Source organism: Tursiops truncatus, chromosome 15 (assembly GCF_011762595.2).
Source record: "Tursiops truncatus isolate mTurTru1 chromosome 15, mTurTru1.mat.Y, whole genome shotgun sequence".
Lineage (NCBI taxonomy): Eukaryota > Metazoa > Chordata > Mammalia > Artiodactyla > Delphinidae > Tursiops > Tursiops truncatus.
This window is the reverse complement of record NC_047048.1, coordinates 17,107,853-17,133,033: the sequence shown is the minus strand read 5'-3', so window position 1 is coordinate 17,133,033 and position 25,181 is coordinate 17,107,853. Positions and strand designations below refer to the sequence as shown.

General features: G+C 49.4%; 1 protein-coding gene and 1 long non-coding RNA gene across 2 annotated transcripts in view; one reads left to right on the top strand and one right to left on the bottom strand.

The window, feature by feature from the left end:
* The window catches only part of KATNIP (katanin interacting protein), a 201,408-nt gene that overhangs the window by 110,657 nt on the left and 65,570 nt on the right, over nucleotides 1–25,181 (top strand). Inside the window, exons 9-13 of the mRNA XM_033841133.2 lie at nucleotides 7,178–7,350; nucleotides 8,354–8,413; nucleotides 9,889–10,007; nucleotides 11,585–11,687; nucleotides 15,590–15,805. Of these exons, the coding sequence (XP_033697024.1) occupies nucleotides 7,178–7,350; nucleotides 8,354–8,413; nucleotides 9,889–10,007; nucleotides 11,585–11,687; nucleotides 15,590–15,805 (671 nt within the window). The remainder of the gene's footprint in view (nucleotides 1–7,177; nucleotides 7,351–8,353; nucleotides 8,414–9,888; nucleotides 10,008–11,584; nucleotides 11,688–15,589; nucleotides 15,806–25,181) is intronic.
* LOC141276476 (uncharacterized) lies at nucleotides 1,937–15,626 on the bottom strand. The gene is made up of 4 exons (XR_012326064.1): nucleotides 15,515–15,626; nucleotides 3,887–3,922; nucleotides 3,638–3,784; nucleotides 1,937–2,016 (listed from the first exon to the last, which is right to left on the bottom strand). It is a non-coding gene; the product is annotated as an uncharacterized lncRNA (long non-coding RNA).

Here is a 25,181-nt window from a genome sequence, read left to right as displayed (position 1 = left end):
CAGGAACTGTTTCTTCATCACTTAGCTCTACTTTTTGAGTCCAGTGGGTCTCAAACTTGAACATGCATCAGAATTATTGGCCAAGCAAATTAAAACCAGATTGTTGGACCCTGCCCAATTTTTAATTCAGTGCATCTAGGGTGGAGTCTAAGTATTTTAATTCCTAACAAGTTCCTAGGTGATACTGATGTTACTGCTCCAGGGACCACACTTTGAGAACCACATCCGTAGTCTCAGGCGTGGTCTGGAGATGGTCCCTGGTGGCTCCAGGCTCGCATTTACTGACTTAGCAACCCCCGGGGAAAGGGACTGCTCCTCTCCAAATAGTTCCAGCAGAGTCCAAGAACCGGCTCTACCCTGAACCGATCTCCAGTCTCTGTAGTCAGGGAGAGACACCTGTTCTCTCAAGGGCCCAGGAAGGGCCAGGAGTGGGGGCAGATCCAGATCCATCCAAAGCATATAGACTGAGAAGATGGAGAAGAGGTGGTTCCCTGAAGGGAAACATGGATGCCGTGAAGGTCACTGCTGCTGGGAGGATGAAAGCAACTGCTGCTCATTTCTTACAAAAATTAACCACACAGGACACTTTGCTACAAATTCTTCAGGGGCCGGGTGCAGAGCAAAGGACTGTAATATGCGAGGAAAGAGTAAAGTCATTTAGTCAGGGATGGGGAGATGGGGGCTGACTGCCTTCCTTGAAAAATCATTAAAAATCACGTGCATTCCTGGGCTCACGAAGAGACAGCAGCGGAAGAATGAGTATTAAGGGTTACAGACAGCATCTGCCTGTGGAGAGGCCCCCAAATAAGCTTCAGAGATGAGAAGAGCACAGACCTGGACAAGCCAGGTGTATCAACTATCTCTTGCCGCCTAACTGTCCCCTCCACACTGCAGTGGCTGCAAGCAACAATGCTTTTATTATTGCTGCAGGGGGGCTGGCCGGTTCCATAGTGGGTGCCTGGCTGGCTGGTCTCGCACGGCCACCCTCACAGCGTCTGGCAGTCCCGCTGGCCCAAGGACCTCAGCTGGGACACCTCGTCTCTGCTCCACGTGGTCTCATTACCCAGCGCCTGGTGGTCTCCAGGCAGCCCGAGAGGACACACCCCAGCATGTAAGTCCTTTCTTAAGTTAGGCTCCGCTTGGTCGTGACTGCTAAGGACCTGTTGGCCAAAGGAAGTCACCAGGCCATGCCCAGCTAGAGAAACAGATTCCACCCACCTTTTGATGGGAGATGCTGCAGCGCCACAGGGCGATATGGCACGTTGCAGGTGGGATGCAGGTGGGAGGCATTTGTGGCCATTTGTCGCGGTCTCCTACGCTGTGGGGAGCGTGTAGCCTGCTGAGGCTGGCCAACTTAAAATGCACAGAGGCTCTGGAATACTCAGACGTAAGCTATTGTCCCAGCGGGCAGCCCCCTTCCCCCTCCTGGGTGGATTTTAGAGGGAGTATGTGCCGCTCAGGACAAAACAGGGCTAAGCCAGCTGTTTCCCTGGACCTTTCACGGCACAAATCGTGCAGTTTCCGGGCTTACAGGCACGTGACCATCACTGATGCCACGCCTGCAGCAGGAGCTGCCCCCCAGCTCACGATTGCCACGTCAGATCATAGGACTTTTCAAGAGATGCCAGGAATCCCGATTTTCAGGTGGATTTCCTATTCTTTTTTTTTTTTTAACTTAGCATCTGTTTCCAGTTTTTAAAAAAAGTCACACAACGCAATCTGCAGGCTGGCTTCAGCCTTTGGGCTGCCGGCCTACGAGCTCTACGTTTGACCCTTGTGATTCTCAGATGTTTGCCTTTTCAGTGGATTCCCAGGTGATGTCAAAGGTCCCTTGCATGTGGGAAGGGGTCATTTTGCTGAGACTCTGACTTTGAGCTTTTCGAGTCATAGCTGGCGAGTGGGAAGAAGCCACCTGGCTGGTGAGCTGACCGGACAGCCCCCATGTCCTCACGTCTTCTTTGTGACATGTGCTGCATTCATGGTAAATCTCCTGAATTGATACACTCTTTTGTTTCCCTGCAAGAGAGATGAAAGCCAAGTTCTAGTGAAGCAAAGAGAAAGTGAAGTTAACAGTAGAGGAGTGGTTTTCAACCAGAAAAGAGCAGCTTGGGATAAATTAAAATGTGCCATTTGGCTTTTGCTGGTGGCAACGATTTGTGTGAATAAATCCACCGTTCTCCAGATCTGTGATGAGAATAAATCCACCCTCACGTGGTGCTCAGGCCAGTGCGGAAACGGCTCACCCAAGCGAGCAAGGAGCACTTCCAATGGAATCAAAAGGCAGTGACCTCGTGTGCAATGAGGAAACGCACAGTCTACACAGCTGGGCAGCGGGGATGTGATTCAGGAGGACACGGGCACTGTGGACACGCGTTTCTGGGAAGCCATGGGTGGGGAGAGCTCTGGTGGTGGAGCTGTGGCCTTGACCTTCACTCAGAGAAAGCCTGATTTAATTTTTAAAAGCATCTTCTTAGCCTAATATGACTCAAAGGGCACAGGCAGGACCCAACGATCGTGTTGTTGCAGGAGCATTCCCTCCCAGATGAAAGGCGCTCAGGGCAGAAGGGTTTGTGCAGACAAAGCTGAACCCCGCTGCAAGAAAATGCCTTCCTGATTATCCTTTTCCAAGAAGAGGTGATTGTAGGGTTGTAGTGGCCAAGAACAGATAGTTATGTTGGGCGCGATGCTCCACCATAGCCCCAGGCCACTGAGGCACAAGCAGACGGGGCTCTTGCCCACATAGTGGCAATAGATAGGCAAGGGTTACCACGCAGGGGCTCTCCTTCGACTGACTTTATAAGTGCTCTAGGCAGGAAATGCAGCAGGAGCTTACGAATCTCAGGTTCTGCTTATCCTGATGTTGCCCGAGCCTCGCACTGATGCTGGGGTTCGCACCCCCAGTGTCAGAGTGCTGGCGCGTTTGTTTAGCTGTACACAAGATCCTTGGCCCTTATTTATAGGATCTTTTGTAGGATCTGAAGGGGCCTTAAATTTCTCAGCTCTGCTTTACTGCAGATGGAGGAGGAAATGATATGTTTTAATGATATTCACAAATACTGAGATTGACAAGGTTCGGAATTGAAATCGTTTTCCATCCATTCATTTGACAACGATCCTAATGCCGGAGCCAGGGCGTAGCAGCAAACAAGGTGGGCGTGGCCTCCTGGAGTAGCAGGAGGCCTCTGGGGCTTACGTGGCCTCAGGGTCCCATGAGACCTGTCCACCCCCCGCTGCCCCCCAGGCTTCCCTTCGCTCCCCGAGGCCAGCCCCCCTGCCATTCCTCCCTGTGCCAAGCTCCACCCACCACAGGGCCTTGACACCTGCTGCTCCCTTGGCCTGGAACAGCCTCCCCATATGGGTATTCACCGCCTTCAGGTCTCTGCTCAGATGTCACCCTCCCTGACCGAGTGTCTGAAATAGTGTCCTTCCCCCTCCTGTCATCTCTAGCTTTTATCCCACTTGATTTTTTCCCCAGCACTCATCACCTGCTGCTGGCGTGTCCTGTGTGCCTGACCCGTGTCTGTCTGTGCCCCGTGACTGTGAGGTCTGTGGGGACAGGGACATGCCTTTCCCACCCACGTCTGTACCCCGGCACCCAGAGCAGCATCTTATCCCACAGTGTAGTGAGGGATACTACCTTGCGGGGAACCCAGTTCTGCTTCAGCTCCCCCTGGGATGAGGGTGTGTTGGTGCTTCAGGATTCCTCAGTTCCAGCTCCAGACAGACTCAAGGCCACTTCTTTTCTTTCACTCTCTTTTCCTGTCCTCCCAGCTGCGTCAGGGACCTGCGTGAGGAAGATCCCAGTGGCCTCACCACACCCCTTGGACCCACAGTGTTTCCATAGCAATGAGAATCCCCACCTGCATCAGCTCCTCCCAGCTCTCACCTTCTCATCCCTCGAGTTGCAGAGCAGGTCGAGTAGCTGATAAGAAAGGAAAACAGAGTTAAAGCAGCCTTGACTGGGGAGAACAGAATCCCCAGGTCACATTGCCAGCAGTGCCTTACTCTGTGTCCCCAGGAGCAGTACTGGAGCCACAGCAAGAGTCCATCAAAGTCAGAGGACGACCCACTGCCATTATCACCCAGGCCAGCCAGCCATCCGAAGGCATGCAGGGCTTCCTTTGACTTTCCTGGAGGAGCAGCTGGGACTTGCCGTGGCCTGTATTAGACCAGCCCTTGGGTTCTGTTGGCTTTCACTTTCCTAAAAACTGCAATACTTTATGAACAAATAAATTCAGGGGGATTTCACATAAACATCAGATTCTAACTTTTCTTGGAGAAAAACCTGGCAACACTAGAAGCACAGCTCTGTGTGGCAGGCATTGGCTGGAGCTGGGCAGTGGCTCAGCTGCCTCCCATCTCCCCTACACCCACCCCGAGTTCAGTCTCACTCACTCAGAGTGCCTGCCCGGTCCCTGGGCATTCACATCCAAAGCCCCTCTCCTGGGTGCCTGGAAGAAATTGGTGTCCCCTCATTTTAGCTTAGCTTTTCCATCAACCCAGTACCTGGCTATGCTCCCTCTCCTGCCAAAGCCATTCTTGGTGTTGCTACTTGAAGCCTCATTCAGATGCAAATTATAACATAGCAGGAGGATAAAGGGCTCCAACTAAATCTCTAATAATCAGCGGTGCCTGTTTACTGAGATCATGAGGATGGAAGGTTGCTGGGGTTTTTTTGTTTGTTTGTTTGTTTTCAATTTTTATTTATTTATTTATTTATTGGCTGCGTTGGGTCTTCATTGCTGCACACAGGCTTTCTCTAGTTGTGGCGAGCGGGGGCTGCTCTTCGTTGTGGTGTGCGGGCTTCTCATTGCGGTGGCTTCTCTTGTTGCGGAGCATGGGCTCTAGGCACGTGGGCTCGGTAGTTGTGGCACATGGGCTCAGTAGTTGTGGCTCATGGGCACTAGAGCGCAGACTCGGTAGTTGTGGCGCACGGGCTTAGTTGCTCCGTGGCATGTGGGATCTTCCCAGACCAGGGCTCGAACCCGTGTCCCCTGCATTGGCAGGCAGACTCTCAACCACTGTGCTACCAGGTAAGCCCAGGTTGCTGGTTTTTAACAAGCCTTTGTACCAGGCTATCTATATCTATATCTCCCCAGAGAAGTCATAGCTATCAATTCCCAGTTAGTTAGTTATAGGCCAGCATTAATGTCAGTCTTTGATACTATTGTTAAATGATGCAACCAAGTTGCCTAGGTTGAATTCACATCTCCAGCCCAGACCACCCTCCCAAACTCCACACTCGTGTGTGTGTACAGGCCAACTCGACAGCTCCACCCTGATGCCAAAATCATATCTCTGGGCTCCAAGCTGCCCCTGCTCTTCGCTTCTAAACCTGCTCCTCTGACAGCCCTCCGCAGCTCAACTGAAAGCAACCCCATCATCTGTTTCCTCAGGCCAGAACCTTGGCATCATTCTTGACTCTCTTTCTGCACCAGCCACATCTACTCTGTCAGGAAATCCTGTTGGCTCTGTCGGCAACATACACGCAGAAACTGACCACACTCTGTGTCCCCCCTCCACTGGGCAGCTGCAGGAGCCCTAACTGGCCTCTCTGCTTTCCCCCTCACCTCCCTTCATTCTGTTCTCCACTCAGCACCTAAGTCAAATCAGGTCCCCTGCTTTCAAGCCTTCAGTGGCTCCCCATTTCTCTCGGAGTAATGGCCTTACAGTGTCCTCCAAGGCCCTGCCTTGGCCCTCCCCACCCCTTCTCAGGCCTCTCACTTCACACTGGTTCCTGGAACACACTTCCCCAGCGCTCCGTGAGGCCAACCCTGCCACCCTGCTCACCCCATCTCTGTTACCCTGCTCTGCTTTTCTTGTTTTTCCGTATCATTTTCTGACATGGAACACCCTAGAGCATTTCTTGTTTCTCCGCCTATTGCCTCTCTCTACAAGGGCAAGGGTCTTGATCTCTATGGTCACTGCAGTGTCCCCAGTGCTAAGAACAGAGCCTGGCAGAGTGGCACTCAATATTTGCCGAGGGGTTGAAATTCAGTAGGTTAAAGCCTCTTTAAACATCCCAATGGAAACATTTTGAGCAGTTCTATTTTTAAATGGAGATTTTTTTTTTTAACAGAGGAAGAATCCAAACATAAGTAATTGAGAGGATGTTATCATAACCCCCCATGTTCATTACCCGACCTTGGCAATGGTCCATTGATGGCCAATTTCATCTGCACCCACACCCACACCCCAGGTGATTATGAAGCACATTCAGGTCACCATATTTACCTATAGATATTTTAGAATGCCTTTCTTTTTACAGATGCGTAGTATTCCATTGGGTAAACGTACCATAATGTATTTTTTTCCAACCAGTCTTGTTGGGTACTTTTTCATACATTGCAAATATTTTTGCATATTATAAAATCAGTGTTCCACTCATTAGAACTTCCAGAACCGACTACAGCTTTGCAATACTTTTTTTCTTCAGTTGAGGAGTAATTTCTTCGTAACTCTTACTACCCATCCTTATGAAACATAGCAATGTTTGAAATATGAAACAAAGCAAAAATATTCCCAAATACCCATCCTTCTTCACAATGTCAGGTATTAGTCCTTACAGGCACTTTGTTAGAGGGCTAACTTTTTAACTTTTTATTTCAATTTTAGACGTAAAGGCAAGTTGCAAGCATAGTACAAATGACACTCCCGTTCCCCCAGGTTCACCAGTTGTTAACATTTTGCCGCAGTTACTTTATATTTGCTCTGCGTGAGTGTATCTTTAAATCATTTGAGATTAAATTGTAGACAGCATCCCACTTTACCCTGAACACTGCAGTATGTATCTCCTAAGAACGAGGGCATTCATTTTACGTTGCCACAGTGCACTTACGTATGAAATTCAGGATAGTTAGCATTAATACAATACTGTTATCCAAGTCACAGACTCTACTCGATTTCTCCACTTGCTACAATAATGTTCTTTACAGGGATGTTCGCCGACCCAGGATCCAGCCTCGGGATCGCCATTGCATTCAGCTGCCATGTCTGCCCCGTCTGCTTTCATCTAGAGCAGCTCTCCAGGCTGTCTTTGTCTTTTTTGACCTTGACATTTTTGGAGAGTATGGGCCAGTTGTTTTTATAGAACGTTCCTCAATTTGAGTCTAATCGATTTGGGAGCTGCCCTCCAAGAATGCAATCTAAAGGCTCACCCCCTGTTTTCTGCCCCCAGGACCTGGAAGCCACCGAGAGAGACCCCTATCAGCAACGCGAAAACTCGTGTGCAAGGCTGAGGACCGAGAGGAGGACGCCTCAGCCGTGCTCAGAGCCATCCAGGTGGAGAACGAAGCCCTGCAGAGGGCGATCCTCAGCAGAAAGGCTGAGCGCCCTGCCAGCCCACCACAGGTGTGTTCCCAGGCAGAGGGAAAGGATGGAGAAGGACTTGGGCTACTCAGGGACCAGGCAGTGTCTGAGCGGTGCTGGCCAAGAGCACATGGTGAGGAGAGAGAGCGGTGGAGGCATCCCTGACCTTAGACCAATCAGCGCATCCCCTGTCTGATGCACAGCTGCTTACTGACCTGTCGAAGTCCCCATTTCCTCCACCTCCTTTCCATCTTTTGTTTCCTAGGCCTAAGTTGGACGCTAATATGCCTCCAATTCTTGCTGATTTCCTTACAAACCCTGAATACCTTCAACTACAGTTGAGCATTGGTGTGTCAGAGACAGGATGGTGCAAACAACCAGCTCTGGCTTCTCTGGAAAGACCCCCTTCCCCAGAGCATGAGCCCTTCCAGCCTCCGCAGTCCTCACCACTCCTTAACGTCCTGCTCCTGGCCTGCTTCACCTTCTCAGGAAACCCCTCTGGCCCTACAGGTGTTTGAGTTGGTGCCCGCAGCCTTCGGCTTTGAGCAGCAAACAGGAGGATGGATGGTGGGGTGGAGCGGGGGTCTCTGGGGAGCTGGAGGCCTTGGACATCCCTCAATGTCTACATCCTTTCTCAGAAGCATGTTCCCTGACTCACCTGTTGAAATCTTTTACCTTAGCTTGATGTTCACAGTAGCCCTGCAACAGGCAGGGCTGGTTTCATCACACTGTTTTATAGAGATGGCTGATAGCACCCAGGGAATCCGGGTGGCTTTCTCATGGCATATCTGTGGACGTGGATGAGGTCTGCCTGCCTGAAAGCCTAGGGCCCCGTCCACACCGCTAGTTGCTCCCCAGGCCCTGTTGGCGGGCTGCTCTTTGGGGTGACCACCAAGCAGCATCTGTTGTCTGTTTTCCTGGTGCTCGGCCCTTTGCCCCTGACATTTGTGTCTATGACCTCAAGACAGTCTGTACCTCTATCAGTGAAGGATGTGAAGTGGATGGCTTTATTCTGACCTCAGATCATGTGATTCCATCCTTCCAGGGCACAGAGAGACCACCAGCAGAGTCATGGACCGGTCTGCTGAAGGAGGAGACCCCTGAGGTCAGTGAAGGCCAGAGAGGGACAGCAGAGCCCCATTCCCACAGCAGCCAACAGTCTCCAGAGGGCCTTCCCCACACGGTCCCAGCAGGACCTCACTGTGCTCCCTCAGCACGCCAGCATTCTGCCCATCTCCCAGATGGGGAGACCCGTGCTGAAGCACGTTGCCCAAGGTTACGAGTGGAAGCCAGACCTCACCCAGGCCTGCTGATTCCAGTCCCTTGTTACGTTTCCATTTCCTGACAAGATAACACAGAAAAGGATCTCAGTATCCTAAATAAATAAATGTATATCTACACCTATCTAGGTCAGTTAGGCCAATCTCAGCAAAGATGGCCCCAGGAAATATGGTCGTGAATTAATAAAACACCTGGGAACGTCTTTGTTAAATTGTGCACAGGTCTATGCTGTGTCCTCAGAATACAGAGGTGACCGAGTCAGACCAGAGTAGCCCCTGGCCTCAGGGAGCTTTCAGACAAGATTCGGGTATATACGAGTAAAGCCGTATATAACCAAGGTGACTTCAGAGAGAGGTGGCAATACAAGGTGCTAATGGGTGAGAGAGTGACAGGGTATAGGATGGTGGCTACCTCCCACGGGGGGATCCAAGGAGGCCCCTTGGAAGGTGTCCTGTTTAGGCTGAGCCCTGCCCAGTAAGAAGGAACCAGCCAACAAAGGAACAGCATTCCAAGTGGAAGGAACAGGGGAAAAGCTTCGAAGTGGGAACGAGCCTGGCCTGTTCCAGGAGTGGGAGAGTCGTGGAGGAGAAGAGGACAGGGGAAGATAAGGGGTGGACAGTAGGGAATTGGAGAGAACGCTCATGAAACAGAGTGCCGGGCAGGGCAGCACCCCAGAGCAACATAGTGGGTTTCTTTTGGCATCGCTCCTACTTTTTCTATTACTTCCCAGTCATCTTAAACCATTGCCAGCCAATATTTCTGACAGGTTTGCCACTTTGCCCACCCCGCGGTCCAGGATTTCTGGATGACCTGACCCCTGATTCACAGAGCTTCCAATGACTACAATTATTTGCAGATAAAGATCAGAGCACATTTCTAGTTTAAATGATAAATGGAAAAGAAGGGGAAAAGGCTTGGAGGATTAAAAATGAAAGGGTCTAATGTTACTGGCATTCTCCATGGAGTCCCATTACTTTGTAGCAAACAGAACAGAGATTCACTGGAGGAGGGGAAAGGTTTTGATGAGAGAAATTTTTCAATGGCTCATTGAAGCAGACCGTTTCCTGGGACCTCCCAGATCATAAGAAACTGAGATCCCACCTTTTTTGCAAAGATGTGAGGGGATTCTAGATCTAATCAGCCCCAGGTAGTCGCTTTCACCCTCATTCCTGTTTCCAGTTTCCCGCAGCAAGACTGATGGCCTGCGGAGTGTGTCCCTTTGACCGTGGCTCTGCTGCGTCTTGGGCCAGGAGGGTCGCCTCGGACATCTGTTTAATAAGCATTTCCATCCTCCCTCAGCCACCCTCCATCACCGCGGCAACGGGCACAGCGACCAGCTCGCAGGAGCAGTCCAGGGCAGCAGGGGGAGCCAGAGCCGTCAGTGAAGCCATCGACGGGATCGGCCTTCCGGGGAGCAGGTACTGATCGAGGCAGCTTAAAAACAAAAACAGCAACCCGTAGCCATCCAGCCACGAGCATCTTATTAACTGAGGTTTTTCTTTGCATTTTGATTCCAGACCATTTAAAACTGCTCCCTTAGACTGCATCCCCCCTCACCCTCCCTCCAACCCAAAAGCCTGAAATTGACTTGATTTCTTTCAGACACATGTCTCTTGGCTTGTTCAGTTCCGCTCAGCCCATGTAAAACTTCAGTCTCCTCAAAGGTTTCCACGGAAGCAGCCCACGCGGCAGACAGTGACCCAAGGCAGTGTCCTCTGAACCTTCTTTTCTCTATTCAGAGTTTGTTCAAATGCAGCATTCTCTTCCGTTCACACATAGCATCAGTGATTGGCACTGTCAAGTTTTATTATCAAAATAAAGGCTTTCCTGTAGTCATCAGGCAACACTGATCTTCAGAAAGACGCACCATGCCGAGCCAATAGCTTCAAGCACACATTTGAGCCCCACCATGCTTCCCGGGCCGCTGTGCAGAGCTGGGCGCGTGGTAGTCTGTGCAGCGCCCATGCCTGGCTGAGCGGTGAGGGCAGCTGAAATCCAGCCTGCACAGTGGTCGCTAAGCTGAGGCTCTGGCCTGAGGCTGCATCAGCCCCGAAAGGCATGGGGGCTTTTTCTCTGCACAAAGGAGGAATTTCCTGGCCAGTCTATGTACTCTCCAGATCTGTGTCCATCCAGAGGGTGTTTGCCTTTGATAATTTGTAGAAAAACTCTGAATAGGCTAAAGGCAGTGCTAGCCACTCCTCCAGGAGTCTGCAGACCCCAGATTGGAAACCATGCTGTGGACCACTGTGGCCATGAATAAGAACTTGAAGTTTCCTCCGCGAGTGAAAGGGCGGGGCCATGAGGATATGTTACATCAGATACAGATACAGGATATGTTACAAGCAGCACACACATCACCAAATGCTTCTTTCTTCATCATCAAGATCCTTTGTGCTTCAGGGTCTTGGGAGTTCTCAGCCTTAAACAGCATAAGTAGGGTGTGTTTGCAGACAGCTCTCTGCTAGGTTTGGAATGCTGTGTCCTCAGAAACTAGAGATGCAAGGCAGGTCACTAGATCAGGAGCTGGCAAACTTTTTCAGTAAAGGGCCAGATAGCAAATACTTCAGGCTTTTCACTTTTTGTTTGTTTGTTTGTTTTAACAACGCTTTAACAATGTAAAAACCATTCTTAGCTTGCAGGCCACACAGAAACAGGCCGCGGGCTGCATTTGACCTGCAGCCTGTATGTACTGTGTAGACACCCGCTCTAGAGTCTTACAGCCTAGCAGTCAGCTTAAGGAGATCGTCTGGCCATCTGGCCCCAAGCAATTTCTCTTACTTGGCCCTTCTTTCATCGCTAATTGTACAATTATTTATAAAGGGAGAAAACCAGCTGGTGTGCGCCTTTGATCTGTCTGCGGGGGTGTGAGTATTTTCGTCTCAAATTGTTACTTCTCTCTGAAATAGAAAAGTAAGCCTGGTACCCTTGATGCAAACTTTCCCTCTTGTGTATCGTTACTATCGATACCTGTTTGCTAAAACAAAATCATTTTCAGACACCAGCAGAAGGTTCTGAAAGTCCTCCAGGCCATCGAAAGTGACTCCACCCAACTCAGCCAGGTTGTTTCACCCACTGAGGAGCAAGTTCTGGACCCAGAGGTGAGAACCTTGACTTATGAGGGTTTCTGAAGGCATTCATGTCTTGCCTGAAGGCTGAGGGAGGAAGGGCCCCTCAGTACAATCATTTCTGTTTGGTGGGAGCTGCTCTGACAGTGGTAAACTCAGCATCTTTCTGCCCCAGTCTCCATCCCCCCTCCTCCCCAGCACATAGACATCCATGTAATGGAGCGTGAAGTTTCAGAAGACAGAAGCCTGTCCACACAAGAGGAAATATAAATAGCCTGTTAAGCCCATACAGAAATATCCAGCATCACTTGTAATCAAGAAATACAAATTAGAGCAACCTCAACATCCCATTTGATGTTAACAAATCTCAGTTAACAAATGATTTTTGATGATAACCTCTAGCACCGGCAAGGTTACAGTAAAACTGGCAGTCTTACCCTGCTGGCAGCAATAGAAATGGGGGGAAAGCTTTTGAAAAGCCGAAAGACTCTTAGGAAGAGCCTTAGAAATATTTATGTCTTCCAGCCTGACAATCCCACTTCCTTACCCTGAAGAAATCACTCAACAGAAATAAAAAGCTATAGGCGCAAAAACGTCTCTTGCACAATTATTGGAAGTAGGGAAAGGTGAGAGAAAAAAACACTGAAATAACATAAATGTCTCACAGTAGTAGAGTTAATCAGGAAAGTATGATACGTCAGCACAATGCAGTCGTGTAAAAGGATGGAAATTTTCATTATGGAAGTTATACAGATAGAAAATGTTAAGGATATAAAGTTAGCTGCAAAAAGTGATGTTCATCTTCATCGAGTCCGATATGACTGTAGTGACCGGGCAAGGATATGGCTGTGAGCGGGTCAATGGAGCTGAGACACGAACGGTGAAAGGGCAAGGTAGCATCAGGGTGGAGGGATAGCGGATGATGCGTTTCTCTTTTGGGTCAAAAGGTGTGTGTCCAGCACATCCTCTCATCTCTTCCTCTACCCAAGCCTTTCTTATAACTGTTTGGTTCATCGGTCACCCATCTTGTGATTGGCCAATGGGGACTTAACAGGAAGCCCTCCCAAAGTCACACGTAAAGCTCATATGAAAGCAGAAAGAGCCCTGCTCCAGCCCAGACTGGAGTTCTGGCTTGGGGTCGGGCATCATCATTTAGAGGTCGTGTGACCTTACATAAGCCTCTTAAGCTGTCTGGTCCTGGGGATGTGTGACTGTCAAACTGGGTAAGTAATCCACAGCCCACGGGGCCACTGTGCAGCTGGAAGAGGAAAGGTCTGTAAGGGCAGATGGCTCGGTGCCTGGCACAAGGCAAGGAGGAATCAGGAAATATGCCGTCTAAAAAAATCTAGGGAGGGCTTCCCTGGTGGTGCCGTGGTTGGGAGTCCGCCTGCCGATGCAGGGGGCGCGGGTTCGTGCCCCGGTCCGGGAGGATCCCACATGCCGCGGAGCGGCTGGGCCCATGGGCCATGGCCGCTGAGCCTGCGCGTCCGGAGCCTGTGCTCCGCAGCGGGAGAGGCCACAACAGTGAGAGGCCCGCGTACCGCAAAAAAAAACAAAAAAAAAAGAGAAGAAAAATGACACATTTCTTTGTAATGAATGCCGTAGTCAGGATCAAGCAGGGCTTGATCCAGAAGCTCACGCTGTGTCTGTACCGTGTCAGCTGCATCCTGAGCCTCACCCCCACCTCAGTGCCCAGTCCCAGCTCTGCGCTTTCCCTGTGATCCCTCAATAGCTAGAATGATTCCCACCTCTTGCCCTTATACCCTCAGACTCCACAGTCAGGAGAAAAGAGCAGTTTCTCCACACACAGATCTGAAACTGGGTCATGTGCCCATCGCTGAGCCATTCCCTCCAGGTGGCCCGGGTGACAGGACACACTGATCAATTGGACCAGTTCATCTCCTCCTTGGGGTAGGAAAGTGTCCATCCCCCATACCTCATGGCTGAGAAAAGAGAAGGGGCAGCTTCACCAAAGGAAAAGCAGGTGGTCTTGTTGAGAGCGGGGCAGTGAACGCCAGGGACCGGAAGCTTGCCAGCCAGCATTTGCCTCAGACCCCTCGATCCTAAATCGAGCAGGGGTGGCCATGGGGTTGCAACGCTGACAAGTTGTGACACTTCCTTAGTGAATAGACCCTTCAGCTTCTTCATTTAGAAACCCCGCTGCAGGAATTTGCACACCTTAGATTGCACTGTGCGTGAGATCCAGCAGCCCCTCCTCGAGGCAGCTCGCCTCCCATCTGGCCTCCTCCCAATGGCCAACAACCACGGTGACCAGCGCCGCATCCTCACGCCTCCCACAGGGCGCACCTGGCAGCGGAACGCGCCTCCCAAGCACAAGTTCATTAACCTCCCGATCCCCGAGGCTTGAGCCGGGCCAGTTGAGTTTTATCACCATCCTGCCTGCCTGGGACTCAGGCCCAGGGTAGCAGAGGGCTTGGCTTGGGCCCACAAGGCCCCGCGGCAGAGAAGGAGGAAGCCGTGGGGTCTGCTGATAAACACAGCCCCTGCGTTCCTTCCGGGAGCTGACAGCTGACTTCCCTCCCTGCATGTCCCCATCCCATCACCTGACAATCAAGGCTCATCCAAACACACGCTGAGAGCACTAGCACGTCTCACTGGCTATTAATTAAAAAAATAAGTAGGGAACAGTTGCTGTTCATTTGCTCAGCTTCCTGCTCACAGAACCATTACGGTGTTAATTAAGAGAGGGCATGTGCGTGCGGGGAAGGCACCATTTTCTAAGCGGCTGATCTGTGGCGACCAGCACTGCAGTCGGAGCCCGAAGGGGCCTCGGGAAGCCATTCCACAGTGTGGCCATTGATTGACGGCATTCACGACCTCTCAGACCAGACAACCCACCCGCGAAGGAGGCAGCATTAAAATCCAGGGAGGAGAGAAATGGGCGGAAGTGGCCACTTAGAGAGTGCACGCAGGCCAGGACTGCTGACCGGGTCTTCTCCGGGTGCGTACCCCACTTAATCTCTGGGACAGGGTTGTCAGATCTATGGTGTCATCTCCTGGTCCCCAACCAGGCAGGGGGATGTCAGCTGACTTGTCCAGGGTCCTGTGTTATCTACTGTGTTAGATAGGCCGTCTGCTAGGCTACCACAGCCAAGTACCACAGACTGGGTGGATTAAACAGCAGAGACTTCTTTTCTCACAGTTCTGGAAGCGAATCCAAGATCCAGGTGTTGGCAGGATGTTCTCCAGCTTCTCACTGAGTCCCCACACGGCCTTTGCCTTGTGCCTGCCCATCCCTGGTGTCTCTCTAGGTGTCCAAATGGCCTCTTCTTGTAAGGGCATCAGTCAGAATGGATTAGGCCCACCCTAACGGCCTCATTTCAACTTAATTACCTCTTTAAAGGCCCTGTCTCCAAACAGTCACCTTCTGAGCTACTAGGGTTTGGGCTTCAGTATCTGAATTTGTGTGTGGTGGACACAATTTTGCCCATAACACCAGCCCAATTCAGCAGGAGTTGTGACATGCCTATAGGACCTGAACCCTAGGTAGTGGGTGAGAAAAGTACGTGTTCAGGCAGAATCTGATGCCTTTTAAGCATTCTTTGTTATTTGCAGACTCTTACAGAAGATACTAAGTGCCAGGGTTCATAGTAACTTTTTTTTGGCCATACTGCATGGCTTGCAGGATCTTAGTTCCCCGACCAGGGATCGAACCTGGGCCCCGGCAGTGAAATTGCCAAGGCCTAACCACTGGACCGCCAGGAAATTCCTCTAGTAACTATGTTTGAAACGCCTTAGAAACATGAGCTCATTTAATCTCCATGATAACCATCTGTAATGGGTGCTCTTCTTATCCTCATTGTACAGAGGGGGAAACCCGGCACTGAGCGATTAAATACCTTGTCATTTAGCGGTAGAGCTGGATTCCACCTGTTGTGTTTCCATCCTTTGGCATTACTTTTCTCCTCGCTAAGGACAAATCGGGACCGAAAGCAGAAGAGATCAAGGATGCCATCTACGTGACCATGGATATCCAGTCCAACTGGGGCAGCGCGTCGTGGGTGGGTCTCACGGAAGTGGAATTCTTTGACCGGAACGACATAAAGCTTTATGTGTCGCCTCACGATGTGGCTGTCCGGAACTCTGACACGCCCGGGGAGCCGGGCCACCTGGTCAGCAGGAACTTAGCTGTAAGTGGAGGCGGCCTTGTGTGAGTCTTGGCCGCATGTTTTGATGCATTTTTTCTGCCCACGATAAGCCCACGATAAGGGTGTGGGTGCAGCAAGGGGAAGGATGATGTAGTCGTCCACAGCCATTCATTTGGGCAGGGTGGGGAGGAACCGGAGGGCAAGGTACAGGGAGGGGCCTCCAGCGGCACCCCCCACCCTGAGCTCTTGCCCAGATCCCTGCTCTGTAGAGGGTTCTTATGGGGGGTGAGGGGCCAAAGAGGAGCCGGTTCACCCCCTTTATCTACATTGCAGTTTCCCATAGTAACCACCAAACATGGGACCTTGGGATGTCATTGAGGGCAACACCCATGTTTTGTAGATGAAGAAACTAAGGCTTGGACAAGGGCATTGACTTGGCCAAGGTCACACAGCCGGAAGGTCGGGGAGCGGGGAGGGGGGCGGTGCAAATGCACCCCCTGCAGCCTGGCCCAGGGCCCACGCACCCTCTCAGGGTCCTGCTTCCCTGGGGCATGGAGTACGCACCCAGCAAACGTGGAACATCACTTTCTTTTAAATATCTGAAAGTTAAAAAAGGAAAAGCACTGACATTTTCTCTTCCTGCCGCTTGCAAGCTGGACACAGGAGACTAGACAGACCGCCCAGCACTGACATCTTTACGGTGCTAGTGCTTCAGCGTCAGTCACCGTGACCTCTGGGTGGGGCCCGAGATATGGGGAATAGAGGTTGCCTCTGGGCCACAGAACTGGCTGAGCAAGGGACAGGGGCGATAGGAAGACTTTCGCTTGGATGCTTTTTTGCATCTTTTAAATTTCCTGCGACGTACATGTATTTGCTATTCCAAAGAACAAATTATTAATTTTTTAAAGGTATTGAAAATGAAGACAATTGCCACATGTTCAGTTCTTGCTTTGTGCCGGCACCATGCTAAGTGTGTTGTGTATATAATCTTATATAAACGAAACAGTGTACAGGCTGGAGAAGCAGAGAGGCCTGGGTTCAAAGCTTAATCACTTACAGCTTCATGATCGTGGGCAACTCACCTAACATCTACTTTGATTTCCTCGTCTGTAAAACGGGGAGAATAATAATACTTACGTTCATACGCTGTTTTAAGGATCACGTGTAAATATGATCCTCACTCTTCGAAAGGGCTTCAAAACATCATCTATTACTGTTTCCGTCGTTACTAGTCGTAGTAGCAGTAATACCACTATGAAGTAAATATTATTGCCATTTAAAGGAAAAGAAGCAAGAAAGGAGGGCTTTGAAATCCCCAGCTCTAGAGACCCAGGTTCTGGTCTTGACTCTCTAGCCTTGGGCATCTTACCTGCCTTCTCTGAGAGTCATTTTTTTCTGCCCCCTGTAGAATGGGAGTGGAGGGCCTGGGTAATTCGTATGATTCTTATTTTTCCAGCAAAAGAAACTGAGTCTGGCTCTCTTTAGCAGATTTTTGAAAAGAAATTTGTTGCAAGGCTTTTGAGTAGCTGGTGTGTTCACTGTCACCCAGGCCAAAAGAGGACAGGCCCCGTGAGCAACTTGGGGTTCTGGGTAGCTTCCCGGGATGCATGAGTACCGACAGTTTGGTCTTCTTTTTTTTTGGCAGGGGGTGCAGTGTTTGTTGGTTGCTTGGTTGGTTAGTTGGTTTGCCATCTTGTCATTCTGCTGGAGATATCCAGTCCAGGAAAGGCAGGCTGATGGACCAACCTGGCTAGGAGGGCCAGGCACCTTGCTGCCAGTTCCACTAAGATGCCCCAAGTGGGGCAGGGAGGGAATTTTCCCTGAAGAAATTTGTGGTTGTTACTGAAAGAAAGGCAGGTAGATGTGAGATAGCCAGGAAACACCGCCTGTCCGTAGGGTTGGACTGAGTGGTTTCTGAGCCCACTTAAAGATTAGCAGCTCTGGGACCTTGAGGGAAACAGGTCGTGGCCACTTGGACGCTCTGGCCTTGCATCCCCCTCTCTGCTCCTGCTTCAAGTCTGTAGGCTCCCATGCGTGCTGCGGAGGCTTGGACCAGCCCTCGCTAAACCTCTCCCGTCCCCCTTGTGCGCAAAGCAGTGGCACTTTGGAAGCCTACTGTACAGAACAGAGCATACCAGGGGCGATAAAAAGCATCACTGGATTTAATGGGGACAGATTCTGATGATTGCTCTCCCCTTTTCTCTGTTTAGCAGAGGCTGATGAGCATTGCCATGGATAGCAGTGAGGACTTGGGCCCAGGGTTTGGGTGGGTTTCGTTTTTTTCTTAAATTTTGGGCCCTGAGGCAGCTGTCTCACCCTGGGCTGCTAGATCTCTGGGCCCAGCTGTGGGTGGGCTGGATTCCCCCTGCTGCCCTGGCCTGGGGTCTTTCTGATAGTCGCCCTGTGAACCACGCCTGGGGCCACCAGAACACACTGCCTCTCAGAGCCATTCAGTTTCGCTGGGGTCTCGGGCATCCCTCACTGATTCCTCACATGAACCTCGGGATGACTTTCCGCATCTGATAAACGAGAAAACCGAGTCTCAGGGAGGATGAGTGACTCGTCCAGGCCACACTGCTGTGGAGTGGTGGGGCTCGGCTGAAAGCTGAGGAGAAGATACCTGAAAGCAGAGTCTGGGTTTGAAAGAGAAGTTGCTTCAGTGGAGGTGAATGTGGCACCTGCGGGGGGCTGTATGAGTGCCCCGTGTTCAGTGCAAACCCTCCTTCCTGCCCTGCCCACCCCATCTCTCTCCTCGCCACCCCCAGGCCCATGGCTTCAAGTTGGCTCCAAATTTATATGCCCAGCCCTGCCTGCTTCCGAGTTCCTGACTTGAACGTCAGCTTCCGCTCAACACCTCAGACTTCAGAGACCTGAAACCTGAGTGTCGATTGCCTGGCCCACGCCCTCATCTCTTCCTCCTCCAGCTCAGTAAATGGCATCCCCATCCGCTCAGCTGCAAAGCCCACCACTTAAGAGCCTCCCTCGGTTGCCCCACGCCCCCTCCCCTTCCAACACATCAGGAAGTCCTATTGATTCCGCCTCCAACACGGAGCCTGGATCGGGCCCCTGCTCTCCATTTCCACTGGTTCTTCCCAAGTCTGATCAGCTGCCCCCTCTCACTGGAACTATTAAGTGGTCTCCTCTCTCACTCCTTTCTTCCATTCTTGCCCCCATCCACTCCATTTTCCACTCTGTATCCAAAGGGATCTTTAACAAATGTCAGCTTGCAGCCCTCCCCTGCTTAAAACCCCTGCCGTGACTTTCTGGGGAAAATTGGATGCCTGTCTGTGGCCCCGGAGGCTGTCTGTGAACCGACCTCCAGCTCCCTCTCTGCCGGCCTCACATACCAGGGCTCCCTTCTGCTCCCTTGACCTGCCAAGCTCGTTCTCACCTGTGGGTTTGGCACTTGCCGCCCCCTCTGCCCAGAGCATCCCTCCTCCAGATGTTCATGTGGCTCCTTCCTTTCTCGTCACTCAGATTTCAGCCCAGGTGTCACTTTCTCAGCAAGACCTTCCCGGACTCTACAAGCTGGAGGAGTCCTGTTCCCTCCCTATGCCAGTCTCTATCACATCAGCTTTGTTCATTTTTTTCAGACCACTTCCCACCATCAAAAGTGATTTTGTTCACTTGTTTCTGATCTGTCTCCTCCCACCAACCTGTACGTTCTTGTCCGTCCTATTCACACTGTATCCCTAGCACGTAGAGCAATACATTTTTGAACTTTTAAAAATAAATGATTATAGACTCACAGGAAATTGTTTTTAAAAAAACAGTGCAGGGCTTCCCTGGTGGCGCAGTGGTAGAGAGTCCGCCTGCCGATGCAGGGGACACGGGTTTGTGCCCCGGTCCGGGAGGACCCCACATGCCGCGGAGTGGCTGGGCCCGTGAGCCCTGGCCACTGAGCCTGCGCATCCGGAGCCTGTGCTCCTCAACGGGAGAGGCCACAACAGTGAGAGGGCTGTGTACTGGGAAAAAAAAAAAAAAAAGTGCAGAAAAGAGAAGAACAATAGAGAAAAATCAACAAAGCCAAAAGTTGTTTTTTGGAAGAATCAACAAAATGAACAACCTTTAGCTAGACTGAGCAAGAAAAAAAAAGGGGGAAATATTCAAATTACTAAAATCAGGAATGTAAAAGGGGCCACATCACTACCAAACTAATAGAAATAAAAAGGATTACAAGGGAATATTGTGAACAATTTTATGCCAACAAATTAGATATCCTAGATGAAATGGACAAATTCCTAGAAAGACACAAATTACCAAAACTGAATCAAGAAGAAATAGAAAATCTGAATAGACGTATAGCAAGAAAAGAGATTGAATTAGTAATCAATAAAAAACTTCCCACAAAGAAAAGCCTGGGACCAGATGGCTTCACTGGTGAATCTTACCAAATATTTAAAGAATTAGCACCAAGCCTTCACAAACTGTTCTAAAATACAGAAGAAGAGAGAACACTTCCCAGCTCATTCTCTGAGGCCAGTATTACCCTGATACCAAAACCAGAAAAAGCCATCACAAGAAAACTACAGACCAGTATCCCTTATGAATACAGATGTAAAAATCCTCAACAAAACATTAACAAATCAAATCTAGCAGTTTATAAAAAGATTTATATATCAAGACCTAGTGGAGTTTATTCCAGGAATGCAAAGTTGTTCAACATGTGGAAATTAATCAACAGAATACAACATATTAATCGAATAAAGGAGGAAATAACCACATGATGTCTTAATAGACACAGAAAAGGCATTTGATAAAATTCAACATTCTTTCATGATAATACATCAACAAACCAAAATAGAAGGAAACATCCTCAGTCTGATAAAGGGCATTTATGAAAACCCACAGCTAACATCATACTGAATGGTGGAAGACTGAAAGCTTTCCCTCTAAGACCAGGAATGGGACAAGGACGCCTGCTTTCATCACTCCTATTCCGCATTGTACTGGAGATTCTACCCAAGGAAGTTAAGCTAGAAAATGAAATAAGAGGTTGGAAAGGAAGAAATAAACTATATTTGCAGGTGAAACGATCTTATATACAGAAAATCTTAAAGAATTCTCAGAAGTTACTGGTAAAGCTAACATGGAGTTCAGCAAGCTTAGAGAATAAAAGATCAATATACAGAAATCAGTAGTATTCCTATACAGTAGCAATGAACCATCCGAAAAGGAAATTAAGAAAATGTCCATTTATACTAGTTTGATGCTATTTAAGAATAAAATACTTAAGAATAGACTTCACCAAATAAGTGAAAGACTTGCACACTGAAAAGTACAAAATATTGTTGACAGAAATTAAAGAAGACCTAAATGATGAAAGCTGAAAAGATACATGTGTTCATGGATTGGAAGACTTAATACCACTGATATGGCAGTGCTCGCCAATTATCTACAGATTCAATGTAATCCTACTGCTTTTTTTGTGGAAATTGACAAGCTGGTTCTAAAGTGTATAAATTGACAAGCTGGTTCTAAAGTGTATAATGGAAATTGACAAGCTGGTTCTCAAAGAACCAAGAAGAGCCAAAACAATGTTGGAAAAGGACAAAGTTGGAGGACTCCCACTTCGAGTGAGTCCAGTTTCAAAACTTACTACCAAGCCACAGTAATTACGACTGTGTGGTTCTGGCCTGAGGATAGACATATAGATCAAGGGAATGGAATTGAGAGTCCAGAAATAGATTCATGCATCTATAGTCAATTGATTTTTAACAAGGACACCAATACCATTTGATGAGGAAAGAACAGTTTCTTTTCAACAGATGGTATTGGAGCAACTGGATTTCCACATGCAAAAGAATGAAATTGGACTTCTACACACCATTTACCAAAACTAACTCAAGGGGTCAAATACCTTGAGACGTTTATAGTGTTAAGGCTATAAAACTCTTAGAAGAAAACATAGGTGTAAATCTTCATAGCTTGGAATTTTTCAATGGAGTTTTAGATATGACCTCCAAAGCATAAACAACAAAAGAAAAAAATAGGTAAATCAGACCTCATCAAAATTTTTAAACAAACGAAAAATTTTAAACATTTTTGCTTCAAAGGACATTATCAAGAAAGTAAAAAGATAACCTACAAAAAAGGAGAAAATATTTGCAAATCGTGTATGTGATAAGGGTCTTGTATCCAGAATATATGAAGAAAAGGACTCAGACTCAACAACAAAAAGACAAACAACCCAGTGAAAATATGGCCAAGATACTGTGAATAGACATTTCTCCAGAGATGATCTACAAATGGCCAACAAGCACATGAAAAGATGCTCAGTATCATTAGCCATTAGGGAAATGCTAATCAAAACCATAAGGACATATACTTCATACCCGTTAGGATGTTATAGTTTCTTTAAAAAAAGAAAACAGAAATAACAAGTATTGGTGAACAGCATACGGAAAAATTGGAATCATTATACCTTGCTCGTGGGAATGTAAAAATAAAATGATATGGCCATTGTGCAAAATAGTCTGGCAGTTCCTTAAAAAGTTAAATGTAGGGCTTCCCTGGTGGTGCAGTGGTTGAGAGTCCGCCTGCCGATGCAGGGGTCACGAGTTCGTGCCCCGGTCCGGGAAGATCCCACATGCCGCCGAGTGGCTGGGCCCGTGAGCCATGGCCGCTGAGCCTGCGCATCCGGAGCCTGTGCTCCGCAACGGGAGAGGCCACAGCAGTGAGAGGCCCGCGTACTGCAAAAAAAAAAAAAAAAAAAAAAGAGTTAAGTACTGATACATGCTACAACATGGATAAACTTGAAAGCATTATGCTGAATGACGGACGTCAGACATAGGGATCATATATTGTATGACAGCATTTATATGAAATGTCCAGAATGAGTGAATCCATAAGACAGAAAGTAGACTAGAGGTTGCCAGGGACTGGGGGAACGGGGAGTGACTGCTAAAGGGTTTCTTTTGGGGGTGATAAAAATATGCTAGGAAAAGATAGTGGTGATGGTTGCAGCACCTTGTGACTATACTGAAAACACCACTGACTCGTACACTTTAAAGTGGTGATTTTATGTATGTGAATTACATCTCAGTTTTTAAAAAAGTATAGAGAGGTCCCACGTGCCTTTGCCCAGCTTCCCCCAATGGTAACATCCTACGTGACCATAGTACATTATCAAAACTAGGAAAGTGACATTGGTATAATGTGCAGACCTTCATACACGTGTGTGTGTGTGTGTGTGTGTGTGTGTGTGTGTGTGTGTATGTAAGTTCTTTTCAGTTTTTGTTTGGGGTTTTTTTTTTGCGGTACGCGGGCCTCTCTCTGTTGTGGCCTCTCCTGTTGCGGAGCACAGGCTCCGGACGCGCAGGCTCAGCGGCCATGGCTCACGGGCCCAGCCGCTCTGCGGCATGTGGGATCCTCCCGGACCGGGGCACGAACCCGTGTCCCCTGCATCGGCAGGCGGACTCTCAACCACTGCGCCACCAGGGAAGTCCAGTTCTTTTCAATTTTGTCACATGTAGATTTGTGGGACCACCACCACATCAAGATGCAGAACAGCTCCATCACCTCAAAGGAATTCCCTCATGCGACCCTTTATAGCCACCCCTCCCCACACCTGTCCCTAACCCAGGCAGCCACCAACCTATTCTCTATACTTTTTGTCCTTTCAAGAATGCTATATACATGGAATCATACTATATGTAACCTTTCTGAGACTGACTTTTTCCCACTCAGTATAATGCCCTTGACATCTAACCAAATTTTTGTATCAGGAGTTTGTTCCTTTTTAAGGCGATAACTTATTAAATCGGGGCTACTCCTGAGGGCAGTCCAGCATCTCCCTGGGGGGGTGTGGATCTGTGTTAGGTTAAAGCTGGAGAAAGCACCTATGTTAGGAGTTAGAAAGTTACCTCCTGAGAGAAACCTTCTTCTCTGACCATCTGTTCTAAACTAGTCCTTCCATTGGCCATTAATAATTCTCTCATATTTTCTTCATTGAATTTATTCCCCCACCCCCAGCCCCACTTGATTTTTTTTTTTCTTGGCAGTGTTACTTGTTTGCCTCCCCTCCTGGCACAGAGCTGGGATCTGCTGGGCCAGGCGCCCCCCGCACTCGGTATTTGTTGAGCAGGTGGGTAGCAGATGCCGTTGGCGCCTCCCACAGGCCCTTCCCACCTTGGTCCCTGCTGGCTGCTCTTCCCACTGCCAGCACACACATTTCTCCGATGGAGGATCTGTTTTCTGGCCTCCAGGGCCCACTTTGCCTCCCCTGTAGCAGGCCCAAACTGGTGGGGAACTGAGCCCCCAGGAGCAGCCCTGAACCTACACTGATGGGAACTGGGGTGTGGATACCCCAGCTCCCTTGTCCCGGAAGTGGAGTCACCCTGAGGTGTGTTCCACACTGGCTCCCAGGTTCCCTGGTGGCGTGGAGCTCACAGGTGTGCCTAGCCTGGTAACACACTCTTTATGGAATGCCTCTCCCCCTCTCATTTCCCCACCCTCCAGCTGGTGTTTCCTTCACTGTCTAAATCAACTCCTTACACTTGCCTTGCCTCAGGGTCTTCTCCTGGGGCAATCCAAACCAACACAGAATGAATGAATGAATGAATGAAAAACCTAGGTTTAAATCCTCACTCCATCACTTGGGCAAACCACACCTTTTCTGGACTCTGGTCTTCCTTCGGTGACACGGGTGTTACTGCAGTACTCACCTTCCAGGGCTTGGAGAGAACCCAGTGAGATAACAGCAGTGCACAGGTGCCCTGATTCTTGTTCTGCCATCTTGATTACCACCTGCGATGGGCATGTGCAGCAGACGCTCTCCTGCTGGCCTGGCACCTGGAGGTTTGCCCAGCATGCCTTGGGTCAGCCCTCAGCAGCTTCCCAGCAGCCTTCCTCTCGGGGACTCTGTCTGTGGAAAGGAAACATCAGAAGGCCCAGTTGCTAATGAGGCCCAGATTTACCCACAGGTTAATGTTCTCCGACTTTGAACACCACGACTCCCACTTAGCCCTCCCGTTATCCCTCCCGCTGACGGAAATGTGATAGGAAATCAATTACAGTCCCCTCGCTTGTGTCTAAGGGTCAGCCTTCAGTCTCTGCCTTTGTCAAGCAGCCTCAGCGACCCATTTTAGGCTCCAGTGAAGAGAAGGAATGAGACTCCCCTGCTGGATTTGAGATGTGCTATCTTTGACCCCTCGCAGCTGCCCAGAGCACTAAAAGTTCTCGCAGAGCTTGAGAAACTTGCCAGAATAAGTCAGAACCCCTTGAACTCATCTCTCCGCCTTAACAAAGCAGCCTCCTCCCTCCTGAAAGGCACCATTGTCACTGGGACAAGCCACCTCTGTCCTCCGCGCAGCTGGAGCCTGAGCCTCATGTCTCCTGGGGGCCAGCAGACCCCAGAGGCAGGCACGGTCCTGGGGATGGGAGCCCATGAAGACACTCGCAAATATGGGGCGATGCT